Source organism: Dermacentor andersoni, chromosome 2 (genome assembly GCF_023375885.2).
Source record: "Dermacentor andersoni chromosome 2, qqDerAnde1_hic_scaffold, whole genome shotgun sequence".
Lineage (NCBI taxonomy): Eukaryota > Metazoa > Arthropoda > Arachnida > Ixodida > Ixodidae > Dermacentor > Dermacentor andersoni.
The window spans coordinates 113,533,539-113,558,555 of NC_092815.1; the positions used below are offsets into that span (position 1 = coordinate 113,533,539).

Here is a 25,017-nt window from a genome sequence, read left to right on the forward strand (position 1 = left end):
GACCAAGTATTTAGCAGCTACCCTTAGCGATGACATTTCAATATGCCTGAATTTGAAGCTATAATGCACGCACGGTGCAGATAACGGCCATTTCTACAGATAAAAAAAAGCGTTTGCGTCAGCAAGTAAAAAATGAACGATCCACATTCTTCGGCTTCTCTCATGAGTGGGGGCGTGAGACGTATTTTCAAATTTTATTTTCTCAGTTGCTTTGTGATTTTCGGAACATGAAATACGAGCAAGACCATTTGCCCTCTCGCGCTGCCTGTTCGTCTGAAGTGCGCTGATATGGGGTGACGTCCTTAAGAAGGAATAGCCGAGCAGACGATGCGCCTAGCTGAGCACGCTTTGTGGGCATGCGCTTACTCTCGCCCTGTTTGCAACTTGGCTCCGTCGTATGGCGCTGACGCACAGAAAAGTCACCGCTCGTGCACGCTAGTTAAAGATTTGGGCGGCTGTACAGTACAACGGCTACTGCCTCTGGTCGGAGCACTTCACACAAAGGGACTACGCCAACCCGGCCAAAACTAGACTGTTGTGGTCGGCTGTGTCAACTGCTGGAGTGGAAGAGCAGTCGCTGGTCATTGGAGGTAAGGAAAACTAGTTATTTTTGCTTACGAATCTTTGCTTCTGTAATTCATTATTTTCGTACAGAAACCAATTGACAGGGCATGGAGCGAGTGCTGTGAGCATCGGTAGCGCTGTCTTTTCCACGTCGTTTGACACGGCGCCGGGGGCCACGTTAGGTTACCCAGCGAAGTGTTGTTCCACGTGCGTCTAGAAACCGTGAGCTTGTCAGTTTCTCTTTACCTCTTGCTCACCTGCGGTGCGGGATGTTCGCGACTATTGGCTAAACTAAAAAGCCGAACAGTTTTCGCCAGCAATGAGAGAATTCATCTTCGTAAAAAGTCGCGCCGCGCTTGGCGTTACAGCGTACGATACGTTGAAGCCAGTTCCCGAGTGCTGTCATGTTTTCCCCAAGTTTGGTTGCTGCTTTGTAGCAGAAATTCTTCCGGAGTGAAAATTCCAACGCTCAGTTGCCCAGCAGCTTTAAACCGCTGGAAGTTTTCCGGCTATTGCTATACAGAAGAAAACTGATGCCAAACTGAATAAAACGCCCATTTACCTAATCCTTAACAATATGAATAAAACGCTTTCGTCGATCAAGAACACTAGCTAAAAAATCTGATGCCTAATATTTCTGCCAGCCAATGAGAAACTATCAACCATCAATGCTTAACATGTTGTATCAATATACGGCACCACTAAAACTTCGAACTTGGCTTATTAAGTTTTAGAAGCATATCTCTAGTTGAAGTCATGCAACAAAATATCAGAACTGACTTGCAAAAGTTGAAAGTACTATTCTGCCAGCATTGCTTGGTTTTCGCTATCCGAAGCATTCAGTGCACATGCACAGGGTACCTTTTTATGCGCTGGTGTAGCGTAATGAACGAAAATAAGAAGAGTCGTAAAATTTCAGTTCCTTATATTTATTGACGAAGAGAAAGTAGCGAATGTAGGGGGATTCAGCACAGAAAGAAGCTGCAACCAATCTTTCTTTCAAGAAAAGAACATTTTTAATACACATAAGAACTGGGGTGCAATGTGGGCTTGTTGGTAGCCCATCTTGAATAGGTGTACCGTAGCTTGATTAAGACAGGACAAAAGAAGACACACAGGGACACACAAAGGGCTATGTGTGTCCCTGTGTGTCTTCTTTTGTCCTCTCTTAATCGCGCTGCCATACACCTATTCAAGATAAGAACTGGGTTTGCCTTCATTGCCCGTATATAATCTGCACACTTACTGCAAAAAAGCTTTATACCCGTTGTTTGTACGCATGTTGCGGCTGCTGCCCTCAGCTATTTCATGCCATGTGAGCAAATATGAATACCTGACGTTCTATATTCTGTTTCTTTATAGGCTCCAGCCGAAGGCCAGTTCGCCGTGCTTCGGTTGCCTGGAGCATTTGGCCTCGCTGCAGACGGCTGCGGACAGGTGCATTTGGCGTCTCTGGAAGCATTCGGCCAGGTACGACAAAGTACGTGGACCAATTTTCTGGACGGTTTTTCATGAATCTGCTAATTATGTTCGCTATTTTTTTCTCGTAGCATAAAACAGAGGCTCCTCTCTCCTATTTTTGTAAGGAATATCAGCTTATTTGCACGACAAAGTCATCCAGCGACATCACACGTCCTATGTCGAATAGCCTGCCTATGTGTGGTGATGTAACGCGTAAACATTGAGCGAAAATATTCGATATGCCAACGCTGAACCTTCCATGCAACGTTTCGTAACAGGCCATAGCACGAAGCTCTGCCAATCATCTTCAGCCTGGCTACACCCACTGCAGGGCAAAGGCCTCTCCCATACTTCTCCAACTACCGCGGTCATTCTGGTTGTCCGACTATCCCCGCTCGCTTTAATGATGAGCAGAGCTACCTGCATCTAACTTAGCTTAAGGTTCTAATAGGTACCGGAAGAGCATATTAAAAGCGTTCTTTTGTTATGTGCACTAGAAATTCAATAATAAACGGGCTTTTTATGTTGTTTCTAAATATGTTAAGGGATAGCAAAGGGCATGCATTTTCCAGTGGAATTCATTTTACTATATATGGAACATGACGTTCAGGAATAGACAGGATGCTGTGCTTGTCTTGTGTACCTCTGTGTAGTATTCATTTACACAGCGCGCAAATATAGCGAAAATTTGCGAACTCGCCTGACAAGATGTTCTTATGATGTAGCTATCTTCACAGGCTCTACACTGTCGAAACGAGGCGAAAAGTGGAAAACATGCACACCATAGACCGCAAGTGTCACCAAACGACTGAGGAATGATACACAAAAGTATCTCAAGCCAGCGAAGTTAAAGAGCTGCTACCACGACGGAAGTACTACAGAAGGTTATTTATCATGGGAGCCCAGAGCTCTACCAAATCTTCGGGAGCCAGGTGGCACTCTATTATCGCTACAGGAAGGGAAGGACATGGAGAAATGTGCGTTGGCGTGGTTGCATATTTGTGCGGTGTAACTGCACTGAAATATAAATTAAGCAGCACTCTGCCCTAAGAAATATCTTGCTCTAAAAAGCATCGCATAGACCTGCTGCAGCAGATCTACTACGCACGGCTTAGGCTGCTCACAAATTACATCATTCTGGCTCTTGAAAAACAGGGCGAGATAAAGTCCGCTGCATTAAAAAAGCTCCAGAAGCTAGACAACGAGGAAAAATTGCCTTACTAATATTTTATTCTGTTTGTAATACCGATTGTTTTCAGGACAGTTTCCTTATTAGCCTATCTTTACCAAATATTTTGAGACATTTCGATATTTGCCTAAACATCGCGCAGCGTATTGTATTTGTGCAGGCAATCATTGTTTCTACATTTGCGCCCCCCTGTTTGAAAATTATTAGATGACTACCATACACGGATATTGGGATGCTAGGATCTTCTTGTGACTACTTCAGTAAAGTTGTGCGAGTACTAATGGTGCTCGACTCTCCTCACTTTAGTGTTTACATTAATATGACAAAATTGGGGGTTTCTTTCCGCAAAGCCACGAATAATTTTAACAAGAAAAAAAAAGCGTGCTGTGCCAGAAACGACTGTTCTGGAGAAGTTGAGATGCTTTCGACATCGAAATTCTCACGACGGATAGTAACATAGCTCTGACACCCGTCCTATGCTTCAAACAATTCGCGTGGAAGAGCCTATAGCCTTTGTTAAATAAAGTGCATGACGTACGTTCAGCGTAATAGAGGGAGGTCTTGAAAACCATTCAACACGTAATCGTTCTGAGCAGGTTTCTGTGATCCATGGAATGCAGCCGATTTGAGTTACCTTTAAATGTGTTTTTCCATGTCCCGAAGCTACGCGTTCAATAATACTTTTGTGCATAAGCCTGTCCTTGCCCAACCTCAACTGACAATTAATCGTCGATTGACACATGCTTATTCTACATTTAAAGTTTATCGACAAAAACAACCGGTGCGACTTGTTGTTACTTGTCTTAGAAATGTGCCAGTTATGTCTAGATGGTGATAGAACAAACTAATTACATTGCAAATTTTAATAAACACTTGCAATATGCCCGTGAGAAATTTCGTAATGCCTTAATAGCAATGTTGCAGCTCTGAATGAAACTCTATTGGTCTTACATGTCGTATTGTAAAACTAAACCAAATATAAAAAGAATGTATAGACATTTTCAATATAATTTGCTAAAAGCACAAAGAGAGCTATGCAGAAAATTTAGTAGGTAGCCTTTTTTTTTTGGACAGGAATAAAAAATGACGTTGTTTTTACTCGTATGCTAGAGATGTGGGTCAGCTGCTTTTGATGAGCTGTTTATTATTCACAAATAACTGTTTCGACAAAAAATACTTCCGTGGAGTTGTGCTGTGCACAGCGAACAAACATGGTCTCTGCAGCAACTTTCTGTCTATGACAAATTTTCGGAAGCTGTCTTATGCATCTACGATCGTAGTACAGAATGCGTCAACTTGTACTGAATAATGACATAGCTCTATATTATAGTGTTCTGTGTGAATGTCATAGGTTGCTAATAAAATCAGGGAATAAATCACATTTTTCTGCCTACTATTGTTTTACTGAAACAAAATAGCCGCTGGCCATGGCAGGCTGGCTCGCGTATATTGAGCATAAAAAATAAGTTTTCCCTCAGATGCATTGCACACATGTGAGTCCAAGAAAAGTAGAAGGCGAATGATGTTGAAATCAAGATCTGAAACAGGAAAACAATCTGAAAACAACGATAAATGTAGGAGTTGATTTGCGTTGGCGTCTGCAGAGAAAGTCGTGTGCCCGTCGAGTGCGTAAGACAAGCGGGATGTCATTTCCCTCTCACCCATCAACAGAACCATTGCCATGGCAGCATGCTCGATATTTGTTTTTCTCGGAAGTTTGGCCTACGAAGCGGCAGGGGAGAAAGGGATGCTTGTGACGCGTTTTCCGTTTACCGTATAGTGTGTGTGTGTGGGGGGGGGGGGGGGGAGGAATCGGTACAGCACCTAACATAGCAGTGTTGTTAGTAGCGCCTGTGACGTGTGTCTGTGTGTCTTCTTTGTAAGTGAACCTTTGCGCTACGCTATTACGTTAATAAAACACCAACTAGCCCAACAAGTCCTCCTTCATCTGTGCAATTGTGCGCGAGGTGGTTATTGCATCATTGTGTTAAGCCCCAACATCTTGGCCACCCCACGGCCGCGAGGCACGCCATTCTGTCGGTGTATTAAGCTGTATTAAATACTTCCAAGCGTAGAAAGAATGCTTACGATCGCGAAGTGACTGCAGAGTTTTCCAGAAGCTATGAAAATTTGGCCTTGAAATTTTTTTGTGGCATTGTGTTTCTAAGAGCGGAAGAGCGCTGGGGCTTTTTGTTCGCAAGTGTACTCTGGCATTGGGCCGACCGACTTCGCCCATGATACGTCCTACATTACCATTGGCTTGAAGCTACTCTTACGAAGAATTTTACCGTAAGAAATTTCAGCGAATGGTGATCCCTGATCTTGGTTCCGGAGCGCTTATAATTTTACTTTTATATGTTGAAGTGATATAAAAATACTACTTGTATTTTGCAACAGCTAAGCGAGAGCAGAAATCACAGGTTTACGTTAAAGAAGTCAAATACAATGCTAATTGGACCTTACTCATCAATATCTACTCATGCAGCCCTGTATCACTGCCTGTCCAAAATTTTACATGTTGGATAAGGAAGACACATAAATAAAAAGGAAAAAGAGCATGGACAACTAATCAATGGCTACTCACAACTGCTCTTTGTATCAAGCGCTCCTTTTTTGTTCGCCTTTTTCGTGGTGCCTCTTCAGGGCCCAACATGCTAAAATCTGAAGATCATCAACTGGCCCCACACCGCGGGGTTCTGGAATTCAATGCATGTCTTTTTTCACCAAGCGCTTCGTTGAAGAAGACATCGTCAGACCGAGATCACCGTGAACATAAGTGACCGACAAGACATTTTGAGTAACCTAAACATAATACGTGACAAATAAAACCTGAGTGAGCTGTCCTGGTATTTACATCTGCTCCTTTATTGCACCCAGTGTTGATTTTATTCTATTGCGCGCTCTATGTTTGTGACGTGCCACATCAGACAGGCGAAACAAAGGAAGGTGCTTTTCTGTTCATTTTGTACGTTACTAAAGATGTACTATATCACGAGTCATCAAACTTATCGTCTGTGTGTCTTCAAGAGATTCACTGCTCCAAGAGGAGCATCGACCTGCTACATCAGTGTGTGCTGCTACTGCACGCGAACAATACTGTACAAAAATTCACGCGACATTTCACTGCTGTGAAGATGGATTACCAGCTAAGCTGTTTATGTAGCTCACGACATAGAGGTGACGCAGAGTTTATGTTGAAGGTAGGAGTAAATTTTATTCCTGTTGTGCGGTGACGGTGGTCACCCAGAAGGAAAACACACCCACACATATATTTCCTTATCAGAGGAACACACATTTTACATTGGCGGCACACGAAAGCGCTCGCACATTTTCTTGATTGCTGTGCCTTAGTCGGTCGTCTTAGTAGTACTTTGTTCGTATCATTCGCTTCATTCTATGGAAAATCTTACACGCCTTATCACTTAGATATGAATTTATTGTCCTGATCAGTGGTCATCGTGACGATAGGTCATTCAAACACGCATTTTCGTATCAAATCTGTTATTAAAGGCGTAAAGCTTTCCGTGCCTACCCAACGAGAAATTTGTCACGTAAGACAATGGCTCAATGGCTCATACTTCCTACAGCAATAGCTCAGACTCCCGTAAGCAAGAAAAATTATCTACCCGAGGGTAGGTGGATTTTGAAAATGGTGCTAATCGATATCTACAGAAATTGCATATCAAAGTGGTGAGACATAAGCTTTTGCGTAGAACGAAGCGATTTTGCATCGAATTCGGGAGCTAAGTTTTTGCACGGCCAGATTTTTTGATGACAGAAAAAATCCATAGCACCCTATAGCTATGAACAGCTTCGTTTAAAAATTCAACAGATGCGTAATGGCACCTTCAACACACTTACTGAACTCCCAGAAGCCCACCTCACTTCCCAATATAGCAGACTTTCTAACACCGCAACAGGTCGACACATTCTACAAACTCTTTCTATCATTCCGGCACCCATCATCAAGACTAAATACACCATTCCACATCACATACACGAGAACCCCTGCATCCCCCCACTTCCTAAACACATGCACCTTGTGCACCACAAACAGCACAGGAGGCAGCGAGCAAAGGCTCTCCAAAAACAATCCTCCCCCTCAAAAGACGTGCTCTATGTTGATGCCGCCGAATATGGGAACATAAATCATCATGCAATATCAGTCATTAACTCTCACGGCCAGGTCGCTGCGGCCGCCTCCATTCCTGGCTCTTCCTCGGAGGAGGCGGAGGAAGCGGCCATAGCCCTGGCCCTCACAATCTGAAATTCATCAGTTATCGTTAGCGACTCCAAAGCAGCCATACATAACTTCGGAGCGGGCAGGGTCTCTAAGCCAGCCATTTCCCTCCTCATGGCCCCTCCTTTCCATCAAACTGCGGCATTAATCTGGACTCCCGCGCATGCGGGCCTTGCCAGAAACGACCGAAACGAGGCGGCTCATGCCAGTGCCCGAGGATTTAGTCCGGGCTCGGGCATCCCATGTGTCGGACCTCGTCACGGAGAAGACGACGTTTACAGTGCGGGATCGGCTTATTACCTACCACGACATCTGCACACACTACCGATTAGACTGTTTAACCTTTCCGCCACTCATGGGCAAATCCCCGCGCAGGTGTGAAGCTCTGTGGCGGCAGCTGCAGACTCGCACCTTTCCTTCCCCTTACCTCCTCCACCGCATATTCGTCCCTCCATTTACCTTTCTCCTTCTTGTAAATTTGGTGTCTCTCCCAAAGCAGACTTATACCACATCATAGGGGGGGGGGGGGGGGGGTATGCCCTAAGCACACCCTTCCCCCTTTCCTCAAGCAATTAATATCTAGTGAGGAGCAATGGGAGGCTGCCTTGCGCAGCTCGAAGCCCGACTTTCAGGAGGCTATCCTGGAGTGGGCTGCGATGATAGAGAAGGCCTACTTCTAGTAATTGCTCCCCCCACCCTCTATTCCGCTGCCCCTTCCCTTTAAAGAGGGATAAACAAAGCATCAACCGATACACCTAAGACTGCTACATGTGGGAATGCGAAAGAATTGTAGTCCCTTTCGTGAGATGTTTTCTTCCGTGCAAGCTCTCGCCTGCGTTTGAACTGCGCTTCGGTAAGGGCAAATCAAAACACATGAAGCGTCTCAACGCGCTTTTTCCCGCAAGGATTTTATAGCTAGAACTCTGGCTAGAAGGGATGCTCGGCACCGTTCAAATCAACCGTAATGGGTTTTGTTAACGCGACAGCGTTAAGGGCCCCTTGTCCCTGATCATCCGGCGTCCAGTGTCCAGTGTCGACCACCTTTTCACGAATTATAATTCCGTACCAACGCATATTCTATACTTTGTCTTACGTTCTTTACAAAGTTATTTCTCGAAATTTTGAGAGTGACAGACCACAAACAAATGACATGAAACAAAGCACCGATAGCGCATGACCTTTATGTTAAATCTTCTATGACTGAAGTATCAAAAGTGCGAAACAATAACAGAAGATCGGCCCACACGAGAGGCCGCGTTTCTACTAGGAAGCTCGCCTTCGTGCATAAATTTCGCCGCCAGCGTTTCCTGGTATACATTACGGTTACATACGCTGCAACTGCCCGGAAGCGTGAGCAGCACTCAGGGATCTTTGAGTGATATTGCGTTCCACTCTTAAAGGGGAAGCTTAAGCGTCTTCCAAATTGTTTTTTATACATTCATCTTATACATTCATGACATGGCGCCACCTCCTCCCCATCCCCATGAGCTGCGCCGTCATTTTGTCCGATGATAGCTAAATAGAAAACCCCTCACCTTGAACAAGATCTTGGGTCCCAGGGCCTCGCATATCGCAGCTACAAAAGGCCACAAAAGCGCTGCTGCGGTATTTGAAAGCTACCGGCATGAGTCACCGTGTGTGATCAGGACTGAGTGACCGAACGATATCCCCAGTGGACTTTCTCTTCTTCTTTTAACCTTTCCCTCCCTTTTTCTCTTTCCCCAGTGTAGGGTAGCCAACCGGACGCAGTCCTAGTTAACCCCCCAGCCTTTCATTTAGTATTTGCTCTCTCTCTCTCTCTCTTGTGCAATGATGCATGCACTAGGTACACCTTTAGTCAACGGGAACCGTGTGGCCGCCGTTCCCCATGGGGAAGCGTGCTGGTGTCGCACCCCGGAGCCCCAGGTTCGATTCCCACCCAGACCAAAGTTTACTAGATTTTCTTTACAGAGCCATAAATTTGCTTTGTTTAAAGGAACCTTCCCGATAAATTTGACTTCAGTCTGAAAGTGTTGTGACGTGTTTCTACCCTTGGGCCGTCGTCCACTTTTGGCACAATCTTTCGGCCATGTCCACTGCGCCGGCAGATTTTCGCGTAATGGAGGATATACTGGTTTCGCATTAAACCGTCATATAATACCATGAATTAATGTCTTGGTGCACATGGCAACAAAAAGACGGAAGGGCTCACAGAGCACTGTTTCCTTCATTGCATGTCTCCTTCATTTTTGTTACGCGGTCCATAACGACATTAAGCCCTGTTCTAACGGCAAACACAATCCTGTAGCCTTCTGATGGCTAAGAAATCACATGTGCATACTCAGTAGCGCGAGAACAAGGCTATATGTAACAAAAGATTTGTTATAAAATATCTGTATGAGCAGCAAAAGAAAGGAAAAAGAAAATGATAATCTGATTACACTGTCTGTAAAACTGCGATGAAAGGCAAGCAAAGTTTGGTGAGCATGTCCATTGTTTTCATTTCTGAGGTGACGTCTTCAGAAAAGGTTGCCGTTTTTAATGACTCTGGGTCATCGTTGCACCATGATAAATTTACATACCTGTGAATTTGTGTTTCGAAATAGAAGACTTAATTTATTTAATGTTCCTACTGAAAATCAACTCTTCACAAGTTTGTCAAGCATTTTCGACCTTGGCAGCATGCACAAGGCCATAAAAATTAAAATCTGGGGCTTTACGTGTTATAACCAAGGCGCGATTATGAGCCATGCCGTATTCGGGGACTCCCGAATTATTATAACCACCAGGGAATCTTTACTGTGTCTCCAAAGCACCGCACCCACAGGCGTGTTTGCATTTCGCCCCCATCGAAATGCAGCCGCCGCCGAGGTTGCTAACAAGGCCATAAAAAAAAACTGTCGGTGAAACTTTGATGGAAGCGCAAGTTGACTGATTTCATATTTCTCCTTCGTTGCGCTACTTAAAGAACAAGATACTGCAAAAAGTTAAGAAAATGGGGCAGTCTCGCGTAAAGGGCGGTGAACTGAAAGCAATAGAAATATTTCCTAATGATGTTAGACGGTGCTCCACATGGTGGCGGCATCTTGATTCGGCTTCGGCGACGCGCTCTCGAGTGACGCAGAAGGGAACAAACGTGCCGCGTGAAGGAGCCTTCTCAGCGCAGCAGGAGTAGCGTGCCAAAGGAATGAGCTTTTTATTTGATATTTCGCTCACTTTTTTTTTCTAGAGTGTTAGGTTAGCAAAGCAATCTTTGCAAATTATGTGTGATGCTTTTCAGCTTTTAACGCTTTCTGCTTAGATAGAAGTAGCTAAGGAATAATCTTATTTTTTTTTTCCACAAGTAGCATTACTTTATACTGCGCCTTGTTAGTACGAGATGATGGTTGGGACTAGGCGGAAACCACGCGTGCGTTGTTCTGAGTGCGAGCGCTCTTACGCGTTCGAAAAAGCGCGGTTTGAGTCAGTACGCGCATCGAACGGTGCCCCTTTTATCTGCAGGATGTGCGTGCTAGGGTCGCGGCTTGACAGCCTTGAGCAGGAGAAGTATAAGCTAGTTAAATGGGTTGGAGAGCTAGAAAAGGAGCTAGAGAGCGAACAGAAGCAGAGGAAGTAGAAGAAAAGCTAGCCAACGTAGAGATGAAGCTGAGGACCACTATCCCGCAAAGGAATGGTCAACACTTCGATGCGAGCAACGCGAATGGCGCTCATTGCGAAGGTCGAGCAGGTAAGCAAGCTGAAATTGCCCCGCGAGGAAGCAGTGGCGGAAATGTCAGTGGTGGTCACCACTGACGTTGACGCCGCAGAAGACGACAAAACAAAGGGCAAGGATAAGAAAGGAGAGGAGGGCAATGCGGTCTCAGGTGCACCTTTTGGCGACGAGGAGAAGGAAAAGCGTGGAGTTGTCATTGTTGTGGAATCCAACATGCGGAAAGTAGAACCGGCGATAACAGAGAGGGTAGGCACAGGCGAACGAGTTCAGGTTAGCGGGTTTCCGGAAAGACCGTTTATCGAAGTGATAGCGAAAGCCAAGGATCGCATGTGGGACGGACACAAGGGGGGAGAGGCACCTAGTGGTGATAATGGGGGCAGTGAATGAGGTACTGCAAGGACGAGGGGCAGAGATTGCGAAGGAAATAGTAAAATGGGTCACGAATCTGCGCATTGTTTCAAAGGAAGTGCAAATCGCAGTGTGCACGTTGCCAGGGGTTCAAAGACCGGGATATACATTGAAAGGGCATTGCTTGCAGTAAACAGGGGAATTCGGACGCTAGCTAAGATAATGGATTTTACAGTCATTGACATCAACCGAGAAGAGCACCGAGCAGGCCGCGAAGGCATTTTTTGTGCGTGATAGGATACATTTTAGCGAAAGTGTAGCAATATTGGTTGGATGTCTATTCGCGGCGTGGGTTGTATATAGCGATTTTAGGCAGGCCCGAGGCAATCGGGAAGGAAGATTGGGTATTGACTGTAGCGACAAACCAAGGGGGGGGAGAGGGGGGACGAAGGGTAGAATTAGGCCACAAGGATTTAGGAAAAGACGCACAAAGGACAAGAATATAGAGGGCAAAATTTATTACATAAGCATGCAGGGTGGCCGAAAGCAGAAAAAGATTGCCGGAAATTCAAACGCAGCTGAATGACGAAGCGATTAGCCTGTACGCGTGACCAAAACGCATTTACGAAATTTGGAGCAGCCGCCTGTTATTGACAATATTGTATTTGAAAGGTGCAATTGAATGACTGGGTCAAGAAATGGTGGAGGCGTAGGCATACTAATTAGGCGAAGTTTGAAGTGGCAAAGGGTAAGAGACATGTAAGGAGCGTTTATGGATTAGCGGAACATGGCAATGCCAAAAAACGTGGCTGGCAGTAGCCTACCTATGGATAGGAAGTGATAGCAGAGATAAAGATAAGGAATTGATTGATAGCATAAGACGCAATATTAATGAGTTCAAGAAATCGGGTTTGGTGAAATATCACCATACCCGATGGTGTATATGAATGCGCACATGAAAGATTTAGACGGATATACTGAATGCAATGATTCTCTAGTGCTGGATCTGTGTGATGAACAGAACGTTATAGCAGTTAACAAGGAAAATAAGTGTCATGGACAGGTGAGGTGCCAATGCGAAAATTGTCATGTATAAACAGCGCCTTAGTCTCAGAAGTAGTCTATGGACAACTAGACCAAATGCTAATAGACAAACATGGAGAAAATAGCCTGGGTAGTTATCATAGACGTTTAACATTAAAGCTTTAGAGATACAAATGGACAAAACAAGAGCGAATAGAATCAAATTAAAAAAATAGTAGTAAAGAGCAAATAACAGAGATAGTAAAATCAAAGAATATTGAGCCATTCCTACAGAAGTCTGGGACTATAAGGAACTGGTAGACGTCACAGACAGACAGACAGACAGACGGACAAGGAACTTTATTGATGATTACAGAGACGACGCACCATATAAATGATGCAGGCCATGAAGTAACTTTCCAATGGCTTCCAAGTCACTGCGGGATTATCGGCAATGAATGTTCCGATCAAGTGGCCCGTTCCGCCCATACTGTGGACCACCACAGACTAATACCACTTTCTAGAACTGGCGAATCTCGGAAGCTCCGCCTGCTTGCTCGCCAGTGCACCACGTCGCGATGGAATGAGCCACATTTAAGGAATTCCTGAATTTGCTCCCTTGAGCTCACATTAAGCCTTCGAGTCCCATCAAAGCTTCGCCGTGGAGACGCCGCACTTTTGTATTGACTGTGGTCGGGCGTTGCTTTTACCAAAGCCTATGCGTTCCGCATGGGGATGGCCGACACCGCAACCGCTGACAACTGCGGCCATGAAGAGTCGATCGGCCGTATTGTGTGCGACTGCCCGCAGTATACAGTCCGCAGAGGGAATCCTTTCGTCACGAACTTAACCTGCTGGACGACCGACCACTATCGGAAGGAGGAATTCTACACCATCGACAGGACCTAACGTCACAGAAGAAGGCCGTGCAAGCGCTACTGCGCTTCTTGCAATCTGCCGACCTTTGTGAACGTCTTTAACTACAACGCCCTTCGTGTGTGCGTCTCTGAGTATACATTTTTCTTACCCTTTCCTCTCAGTTCACTTTCTAACCCCTATCTCGCAACCCCAGCGCAGGGTGGTAACCCGGAGACTAATATCTGGTTAAGCTCCCTGCCTTTCTTCATCTTTTTCTCTGTTCGCTCCACAAGCGTACAAAAAATTCTAGAGTCCTGTCGGAAGAACTGCTCAATACACGGGCCCACCTGTAAATTTTAACTATCAGATGCGAGCTTGCATATAAACAAGAAGTGCTTTATTGCCATTATTTGTAGAATATTCCTTTCTGGTAAATATTCAGTTTTGACGTGCCAGCAGAAAACAAAAGGCGAAAATTCATATAGCGAGCTATATTTAAAGAGGTTATTTGTGAAGTAACTCGAGAAGCAGTTGGCAAAGAACGAACGCTTTAGTAAAGGTTAGTGTAGCTCTTATAGTCCTTATCTTGTGACGTCACCGTAGCCACTGCCGATTCACAAGAGGCACGGCCGGTGAATCTAACAAAACAAACACGTGTCAGCGGCGCATGCTGATTCACAACACTTTGCTTGCCTCATTATTTAAAATCAAATAAAACTTTATTCCAACATTCCGTATGCTGAGGACCATGGTAAAAAAAAAGCCGCTACATGGGCTTGACTAGGCCCACGACCCAGTAGAAATGGCAGGAACAAGCAAATAGAGCAATGCAAAGGTGCATTTAACGCAAGAAAAATAAGAAATTGCGTATAATAAACCAAACAGTTGTCCCGGACACAGCGTGAGTGCACATACAATAGAAACTTAATGGCAATGCACGGTGTCTAGCGTTAAAGGCAGGCGATGAATAATCTGCTACTGCTGCTACCTCGCTAACTCAAGCAAGCTTTGCGCCATTTAGTGTCCAACGCTGCTTTGAATCTGTGTATTTATTGCTATAGAAGGATGAAAATGGCACAACATTTTTTATTACCTTGCCAAAAAACGTTATTCGTGGAAGTAGACCGCTTTTATTTACGAATATGTGTAGTGGATGTGCTGAGCCAGATTAGGCTTTCTTGTATTTAAATTTCAAAAAATATTTTAAAGTCTCAATAGAGAGGACGCCTAAGTTCAGTTTATATGAGCTATAACCTGTGCTATGAGATAAAATAAACGTAGATATCTCGCACTTCATTCTACAGTGGTAGCAATAGGAAATATTTCGTTAATAAAACGGCTTACCTGTTTATTTCCAGAATAGAATAATTGACTATAGGTATCAAGAAATGGAAGGAAATTTTCTTTCCATGAACTTTCTATTTGAATCCCCTGCAAAAGGTTTGACTAACAATTGCCAAGAACTGCCATATCGAGAATCAAGAGTTATACCAAGATAAAGACACAGGGTGCGCCATTCCCTGAAAGCTTCAGAAAGGTTTCTCAGGAAGACAGTGCGGCTTATTTCATCGGACGTCCACCGCCTTTATCGCGCCACTGAAACGTGTGGGCCGACCTCTTCGCTGACCTATTGTATCCTGCTTCGTGGTCGGTTGGGTCGTAGCTCCTTTATTTAAGAAAAACAAAACAAAAAAAACCTGCACGTTAATAGCAAATACCGTCAGTATCCAGAAAAATATACCAGCCCAAGAAGCGCCTTCAGGGACCTTGTGCTTAGTCACTCTTGGTTTGGCCTAGAAAGCTGTGGCCATCATAGAGGTAAAAAAAGATTTGAAAGTTGGAGAGGGTGTATGTGAGGCGAGAAGAAACTGACAAATCATTTTTGAAGTGGTCGTGAAGCGTTGACTCGCCGTTCTTTATCTACTCACCCGCGCTATTTGGCTCTTAGCGCGACTGCTTATAATCAGCTACTTTTCATCAGCCATGCCAGCCAGCTGTGCTGTGTCCATTGTGCTCAATGTCTGCACAGAAAGTTGCTGGGATGCTGGCTATGCCGAGTTTCTTCATTTTATCGACTCTTTTCTTCATTTCTTCTTTTTCTAAACATCACAAGAGAGAGAAGTGGTTTCAAGTTCGCTGCTTCCTGTCTATTTCCGTTCCTTAACGTGCCGAGGACTGATGCCCTCCTTCACAATACTTTTCCAGCGCAGGAGATATAAAGACGATGAGAACAGTTCCAGAAAGCGGGCACTAGGAGGGGCTTTAACAACGTTTCCGGACCACCTTCCAGCGACCAACGCAGGCTATCTTGAAAATTAAGCTCGGAATGACACCATCCGCCAACGGAGGCCAATTACCGAGCCTCGCTACAGACAACGGCGACGAGCAACTTTCTATTGCGGCAGATAACTTCACGCAGATTCATGGGGACGGCACAGTTGCGAGGCGAGTCACCGAGTGTGGGCAAGAAAAACGAGTGCGGTGACTGAAGAACTGCGCGCGGCAAAGTGCGTCGAAGCGTGGAGGAGACTGCGCTATCCGTCTTAGAAACTTTCGTCGGTTTTGCGAAAGAGCTTCCGTTGCGTCGGAAGTTTCGAGTGCGCTTAGGATTTTCTGTCAGACTCCACTCAGCGCCATTTAGCGCTCAGCTCCCGCGTTCTCTCGTAAAATGGGAGAACCGAGTGCCACTGCGTGGCTTCTTTCTGCAGCCTAATTATGGAATGGCTACTGTGTCGAGGAGGCGGTTGGTGCCTGTGATCCCAATGAGGGATAATTGTTTTGAGTACCGTGTCGCTCCTTTGAACAGCAGCTCTGTCCTGGCGGATTGTGGTACCTCTGAAGCCTCCACTGCAGAGCGCAGATGTGCGCATTGCGAGTTACGTGGCGTTAATGCTTTGCTAACGAACCCATGGGGAAACAAAAGAAAAATATAACCGAAACGTCTTGCGAGGCTTCGGGCTTTGTTTGCCTTCTTTCTCATGCCTGGAGTATAAGCTAGGGGTCTCTTAGAACATAAATAACAACAGCTGACCGGAAAAAAAATTGTCCGAAAGCTGGATGCGTGTCATTTTGAGAACAAGAAAGAACTTCGTACCAAAAATACAAAAACTTAGATGGCATAACGGAAGTCTGCTAGGACGTCAACTTTAGCGCAGCACATTATCTGATCGCAATGAATGTTCTCCCGCCAGTGCACATGGGAAGACAACCGACATGGTTATTTTCCTTTTCTTTACTGGCCCTGCGTTGCGAATACATGCAAGCCATTAGAAATTAGCCTGAGGGGGCTTCAGTGGCATCTCTGTTGATGGGGTACAAATGACTCCATTAATGCTTTCAACAGCTCCCCCTGCGGTACGGAACCTCTCATTCGGCTGAATAAATTTCTCTTCCGTAATCTAAATGCCTTCTTCGAAATTCCTAAAGCAATTTTGACATAAAAAAAGAGCGACTCATACGCGCGGAGCGCTGTGTCAGCATCCATCAGTTTTTGAGAGTGCCAGTTTCTCTGAGCGAACATCCCTCTGAAATCTGAGTTTCCGCTTGTACCTCTTTAAGTATAGTCGGCGCAGTAACCTCGTTTCGAAAATTTCGCCACGAAAACTGTGCCGCGCTGTACGATTAGCGGGCTCTCGGGGATGTTGTGGGTAACAGTGCGCATGAGGCAAACTCGCTTGAAAGTCGGGGTAGCGGCCAGAGGAGAGCGTAGCCGAGCAACGAAGTCTCAGTCGCCGGATCACAGCCCGTATAAAGACACCAGCTGTGCTACCCGTCTGAACAGAGCTGCTTCCAGCGAGCTTTCTTTTTAGGCTCACCGCAGCGTCTCGTCGTATCTGACAGCCGCGTGAGCCTTAGCCGAGACAATCGCCGTACCGTTCGCATTGCCTACAGCGTCACGTTGCGCCAAGCAAGTCGTGGGCGAAGACATGGTCAGAGAGTGAGGTTTGCCGAAATAGCTGCAGTAGCTGACGGCACACTAGTTGTACTTTTCTCGCCTCATAAAGCTACGGCAGCGTGTCTCCCCTAATGCACCGATAAATATCTTCAACAGCGCTCGACTGACAATAATCATTGTTTCCTTGTCGGTCTTATACGGCGCAGTTTTCATTGATGCTGCTGGGTTTACCAAAGGCTATGCTTTTTAATATTGCAGTCCTGTCCACAGAAGTCTTCTTGTGAGATGCGTTCCATACAAGTACGTAAATTCCTAGAGTTGTATCTTTCTTTCTGAAAATATCGTTACAACTTGTTTTGAAACCCCAGTTACCCCTTGTCCTTTTAAGAACATTCGCTGCCTTTTTCCACACTGTGCTGACACTAATTCAATTCAAATTGCCCTAATTTCTTGTGAGAGGTGGTATTGATGTGGAAGTAAAGGGCGGCTGACTAGAAACTGTGTTCACTGTACCACGTGGTTTTAACGTTTGCAACGTTTCGCGGCTCGACAACGAGTTTGTTGCCCCTTCTTTTAGTTAAGATTTGTGTTGTACAAAAATGAAAATATGTGTACGAAAAGTAGTTGCAATTCCGTGGTGCAGTAGGAATTTTTTGCCTAATATAAAAGTTAAATTGAAAATTAACATCTTCGGGACCCGTTTTGTGACTCCACTCTTCTGCACATACCCAGCTGGTTCATCCACTGCTGTGGCGTCATCGTGCTTTCTCACTTGGCTGGCGCATCTCTTATGTACACTGGGAGCATTTGAGATAGCAGATGTAATTAGAGATCGATGCCAGAAATAGGTTCGTCCATCTAGACTTTAAAAAAATTGCTGTATGAGCTCTCGCGTGCTTGTTACCCCAACGTACAGTAGGAGTACGGATGCAGGAGCCATAAAAATTCAAGCTCAACCCATTTATTGGCTAAAAAGAGACAAAAAAGACACAATGTGAGTCGCTCTTCTTTACTACAACAAAAAGAATCAGTTCAGATTTCAACATTAGTGATTTTTATTTTATTATTGGAAAGACACAAATCTTTGGCATCGCCATACACAGGTGTTAAAATAGGCTTAATTTTTCCACCTAAAAATAATGCAACACGTTCTTGCAGTACTAATTCTACCAGTCCTGGGTGGGTATTCTAGAGAGAGAGAAAGCGAGGACAGGAAAGGCAGGGAGGTCAACCAGAAGAGCACCCGGTTTGCTACCCTACACTGGGGGTGGGGGAAAGTGGAATAGAGAAGAAAAAGGCAGAGAGTAAGCGCTGAATGCGTGTGGGAGGGACGCTATACACAGGGACACTATAAACGGTCTCTTAAGCAGGTGAACTTCAAGTATTGCACTAGTGCACGAATCGCTTTTCGCGCCAGTGACGGGTGTGGCCACGGTCCGAGTATCTTTGACTCGGTGAACGGTCTTGAGTCCAGTCGGTGCAAAGTTGCCCGCAGAGAGAGGCGTTGGACATCGTAGCGAGGGCAGGTACACAATAGGTGCTCGATGGTCTCCTCGCACCCACAGGAGTCGCACATCGGGCTCTTGGCCATTTCCATACGGTAGGAGTATGCGTTTGTGAACGCCACTCCCAGCCACAAACGGCACAGCAAGGTTGTTTCGCCGCAGGAAAGGCTAGATGGCAGTTGTAGCCGTAGCGTGGGGTCCAGTTTACATAATCGGCAATTGAGGGCAATTCAAATCTAGAGATCTTGTGACTTCTTGCGTGCAAGTAGGTGAAGTTCCCTGGCAGCGTCCGACCTCGCCAAAGATGTTGGACGCGTCTGGGTATCTTCGTGGGCAAACCGGGCAGCCTTGTCAGCTAGGTTGTTGCCGATGATGCCACAGGGAGCAGGAATCCATTCAAATATGATGTTGTGCCCTCTTTCCAGAGCATGGTGGTGTACTTCCCTGATGTCAGATATCATCTGCTTGTAAGTTCCGCGATGTAATGCAGACTTGATACTGTGAAGAGCTGCCTTAGAATCACAAAATACAACCCATTTCTCTATTGGCTCTTCCGTGACATACGTCATAGCGGCATGGAGAGCTGCAAGTTCTGCCGACGTAGATGTAGTCGTGTGTGACAATTTGGACCTAACTGTAACTTGCTTAGCTGGAACGACGAATGCGGCAGTTGAGCTGGTAGGTGAGGTAGAACCATTGGTATATATATGTATGCGGTCATGATATGTCTGTTGGAGTAATAGGGGCGTAAGTTGCTTCAGAGCCGGCGATGGATGATTGGACCTTTCCGTAATTCCAGGAATAGCAAAACTCACTTGAGGCTGTCGCAGGCACCACAGTGGAGATGAAAGCTTCGCTGCCGGCGTAAAAGATAACGGTATGCAGTCTTGATGAGCGTTAATCACCTTTGAAAAGGTGGCTTGAGGTCTCTCGGCTGGTAGGGAGGCCAAATGATAGTCGGGGACCGTTGACAGATGGCGAATTTGCGCTCTGAAAAAGTCGACAGCTACATGCGTCTGGATCATATGGTCTCCCGCGATGGCAATTCTTGCTGCTGTTGAGGTGCGCCGAGGCAGCCCTAAACACGTGCGTAGGGATTGACCTTGTATGCTCTCCAAAGCGCGAAAGTTCGTCTTGCATGAATTTGACAACACTGGTAGACTGGTAGGACTCCGAGAAAGAGTACCCTGTACAGCTGCATCATAGAATGAACTGGTGTACCCCAGTTTTTCCCGCAGAGAAACTTGAAGATCTGTGAAATGGCAAATAACTTCTTCAGATAGACGCACTGAGGGTGCCACGAGAGGTTGCGGTCAATGATTACACCCAGAAAACGATGCGTCTTAACGTAGGATACAGCTTGACCATTGATTGAAACAGGATAAAATGACATTTGTTTGCGCGTAAGACCAACCAATGCGCACTTTTCAGGAGACCCACTGAGGCCTTGTTCTAGGAGATAGGACACCGTCATGGTTGCCGCCCGTTGAAGTCTGGCTCGTACCTGAGGGCGAGTCACCGCAGAGGCCCAGACGCAAATGTTGTCGGCGTATAATGAGACATGAACTGTCTGCGGTAGGTACTCCGCTAGTCCTACCAGGCCGCCATGCTTTGAGCAAATGCTGATTCTTGGCAAAAGTAGGGACGAAACTGCAAGGGAGTTGTTGGAAGCGTTTTATACTAAAAAGAAAGGGTCTGGTTGTGTCAGCGATGCATCTATCGTGTTATATTCCGCAGAAATGTGTTTATCCAAGGTATGTTATCATGACAATGTTGTTCTGTCACACCTTGGTTCCCGGCGCGTGAGCGGTAGTTGCATTTTCTTTTATACGTTTTTTCAGGCTGTCATTAAACAGTTGGTAGGTTGGCGCTTCAATGTCTTCCTTCCTTTCTTCTGTCCCTTTTCAAGAAATGTAGTTTGCGCCACAAAGTATACCTAGGAAAACTTTGCGATATATGTGTGTGCGAAAATCCGGAGACGCATGGTTTGAGAACGCGTGTCAAAATTTCAGCTTATTTCGCCTGAATTCGAACATAGTCTGTACGTATTATTACGCTAACCATCATCCGTAATTCCTACGTATGCGTGAGAACGACCTGTGATTTCTTTCAAAGATGGAGACATTGAGGGCATTTCGATACAATGCACTATGCCTGCTCCACATAAGACTAGGCGATGAATTACGAGCTTCGAAATGGAGGCCACACTCACAGGACAAATTGTTAGCGTCATAGGGTCATGGCCGACATTTGAACTGAAAAAGCGTGTAGTTAGTGCCCTAAAAGTCTCCTGGAGATGTTATTAATTGCAGAAAACTTTTTGAGGAGTGTTGCATGTTTTGCGTGGACAGGCTGTGCGTGGATCTGAATATTGCTGAGCAGTGGTTCAGGGTATTTGTGAATTGTGCCTGAAATATATCTGTGCTTGCAATACCCTCTGTGCCAGCGCCTTGTGCACATCTCACTTCATTTCCTTTTTTTCTCGGGTTTTATGTATCAAAACCACAATATTATTATGCGGCGTGAAGTGGTCGAAGAACGCCTAAACGTTGAACACCTGGGGATCTTTAACGGGGACTCAATGCACGAGACACGGTTGTGTTTGCATTTCACCTCATAGAAATGCGGCCGCTGCGACCGGGATACGATCCGCCGACCTTTCCTGCTTAGCAGCACAACGCCATATCCGCTATGGGTATATCCGCGCATTTCGATATAAGCTGTTATTTACGCGGTTACTTGCAGGTTTCTTGGACACCGCTTATCGTTTTGTATCATTTCGAGTAGAATATAACTGGCATGAGGTACGGTGCCACTTTCTTCCACGCATACGTCTTATCCAAAAAAAAATGCAATGGATATAAGATAAGTTGGCATGAGTTAACGCCACAAACTCAGGGATATGTTACTGCTCAGATAACCACTAGTGACCCGATATTCTAAGTTTTAACCCCATTGTTGACAGTTAAATGCAAAACTGCTAGTATATGAAATCACGTTTACGTGTAACTATGATTCGGCCAATGTGCCTATTCTGCAAATAAAACTGACCCCTTTGGTCCCGTAAGGAATGCTATCACACATCTTTCTTGTCTGATGCGAAAGAAACCACCTAACAAGAAATCTTTTTTTTTTTTTTTCGCATAGTGGCGTCGGTGCCCCGTCTCTTCTCTATCAATTAAGCCACCATTGTGATAAGGCAGAAGAGCGCAAACTAGGAGTCAATTTATCTTTTTTATGATATTTGGCTGCTTCTTATGGTGGCGAGAGTGTGCGGTGACCGTTAGTGCGCCCTGTTCTCTCATCATCCACGAACATACATGGGAGAAGACGTGGCCGGTTTAAGGGATCAGTGCGGGTAGCATGGAAGCCATTGGGATTTAGTCAACGGGAATGGCTCAATGGATGAAGAGGGAACAATCCGCGGTCTCATTGTCTTCGCCCTAATTCGCTGTCTTGCCCTTACGAAATGTCATACTACCGGGCCGGAAGACGTTATCGATTTGTCGCAGCCAAAGATTATTGTAGACAATGGCTGGTCCCTACTCTTCTCTTCCGTCTGAGAGCTCACTCGGATGCCACTTCGCGCTTGTCCCTAATAGCCATGATAAGATCTTGGACATACTTCATTACCGCATTTCGTCTCACTTATTTATGATAGCTTTTTCTCCTATTTTTTACTTACGTCATACAACTTCAGTATTTCCCTCATAGGTTAGGAAAAAAGTAATTAACTGATTTCCACCGCACCCTCTCAAGGCGGCTACGTGTGCAATTCACTATTAGTCTTTCAGTAGCGCAAGCTCTGACGACACTCGTTCTTGGCGCACGAAGATTAAGACTCCTAGTGAAGCTTACTTACGCTTTACGCCTAAGTCTACTTTTACGTTCAATTAAATCATTATTGTTGCAAAATCTAATATCTGGACCCACCACAGATCTGATTAAAAAATTAATGGTGGGTGTGTCTACGGCTCACACTATGGTTGGGCCATTTACCTTCATATATAAGTGGGTCTGGCACGAGTAATTAGTGTAACGTCTCTCTAGCTGAAATATTCGTGCATATATTATCGGACGCGGTGTTAGAAGTTTTCGTGCAAGAATTTTTTGCAATTTCAGGGATTAAGGAATCTCTTCAGTCTCACTGGTGATGAGCGCAACAGCTTGCGCCATTGTGAATTTTAGATAAAGCTAGGACAGATAACACTTTCGCCTCAAGCATTTTATACACGCATGCTTCATTGTTTTCGCCAGTAGCAGCTACAACAGCAGTCTATAGTTATGACCACTTCAAGAAGGAGACCCTCCAAAACATCTTCAGCTATCGCTTCAGAGTATACTTCGACGCCATCGATGTGCGTGTCTGCGCATAACTGCACTGCATCCGGTGGAATGTGCTGCGTGGTAAAGCGTTCGTCACCCCCATCAGGGCTGCAACTGTTCACTGTTATCACAAGTTAGGACGTGCCGGCCATCTCACTTTGTCAAAGCACATATTCTAAATAGTCGATGGTGCAAAAGACGCGTACGCGACAATGGCGTTCATGAACTGAAGCATGGCTTCCACCCACAATGGAGGATGTGTCAATATTCTGGCAGTTGGTGGAAAACAACATCTAAAGAATCGATGGCGTCGTTGCCGACTAACAAAACGCTAGAGTTTTTTTTTTAACGTTAACTGACGTGAGTCACAGCCTCCAAGTGACTTACACAGCAGCAATGCAGGATCACGAGAAAAAAATAACGACTTTCGCTCGAATTTGGTAAGGCGACTGCTTCACTTGACTTTCCACGTCAGCTGCAGAACTATTGACGTCAGAGATAAAAAATGGCCGCCCAGGACCTTCGAACTCGCTCATCGCGAGCGAAAAGAAATCAGCTCTGAACGCAGGAACAGCTTGATCACTATGCGAATAAATTTTTTTAATGCGAAAACAGAATCTTTAACAAACAGTAAGAAAACATCATATTTTAAGGTCACATTGAATGTGACCAGTTCGCACTTTGTTCTAGGGCTGAAAAAGAAAGTGGGACGGTTTTACACTACCTCTCGGAACCTATTACACTAACCACAAGGCAGTCTCACCAAGATGAAAAACAAAATGAACGAAATAACTTTATTGCACAAACATTGTTTGAATCAAATATATTTAAATATTTAAAAGCTTCACCTCCTCATAGTCACCTCGGAAAATAACTTATGATAAGCCTTTGGGGAAAGAGTTGTTTACATAGGTTTCATAAAGCTATATATGTGGACTAAGCAACTCTAGTCCTGGATACGTGAAACCAGACTGCTACTGTGTGTACGTGTATGTTGAATTTCGCAACCCGCATTTATGAGCAATGCAGAAAGCAAGCTTGGTCACAAAAAAGATAGTCACAAATTATTCATCTAAGGAACACTCTCCATCAATTCTTCATCAACACCGCACCCCTCCTTGCAATGAGCAATCCTACAAACGCTAGCTCTTCGGCCATTGTTCCTTGTGGACTAACCGAATTATTAAAAAAAACAGGTAATCTTCACTGTGGGAGAAGGCTGCTGTCGCATTAATTGAACTAACAAAAGGAATCGTTGAAGTCTGTCGTTTTTTTTCTGCCAGGTGTTGACTTAGGTTTGTCTACAGGCTGAACTTCATTTTACGTACTCCGTCAGAAGACTTGCTTTATAGTTTTAAACGAGCCCTCGAGCGAGCAACCTCTGCATGAATACTTTCGAATGGGGCAGTGATAACGAAGACACAGTAAGATCACATGATCTAAACGAGATTTGGGAAGAGAAATTTTCCTGCTCTCGATGACGAGGATATTTACCTGCCTCCGCGAGTCATATTCTTCACGCTCTGCGTTCAGAGTAAAAGGAAAGATCTTTTATTATAAATTTGGAGAAAGCAAGGTGATGACGGCTGAACGAAGCATCTTAAGGAGGAACGAATTGTGCCTCTGAATTGGCGTGCTGAGACCCCTTTCAATTAGATCGCACATTGACTTCTTTTATTCTCGATATTACCAGGGAATCAATTTCTTAAGATATTAACTCCGGGTATATTAAGAAAAGGATGCGTAATGGTATGAAACTGATTGGTATTCTTGCCCTCTACACAAAAAATAGGCCTTATTTCGACACAGATCGTTCTGTCGTCTAGAATGGCGGAAGTATATCATGTAAAGGCGTTTCAATTGTCGCAACTGACCATAAAAATCTCGAAGAAATTGTTCTCATGGTAACCTACCATA

The 25,017-nt window shown here is 45.0% G+C and overlaps 1 protein-coding gene across 1 annotated transcript in view; it reads left to right on the forward strand.

The window, feature by feature from the left end:
- The window catches only part of LOC129387563 (uncharacterized), an 849,695-nt gene that overhangs the window by 134,734 nt on the left and 689,944 nt on the right, over positions 1-25,017 (forward strand). The window contains exon 4 of the mRNA XM_072286147.1: positions 1,927-2,044. Within this exon, the coding sequence (XP_072142248.1) occupies positions 1,927-2,044 (118 nt within the window). The remainder of the gene's footprint in view (positions 1-1,926; positions 2,045-25,017) is intronic.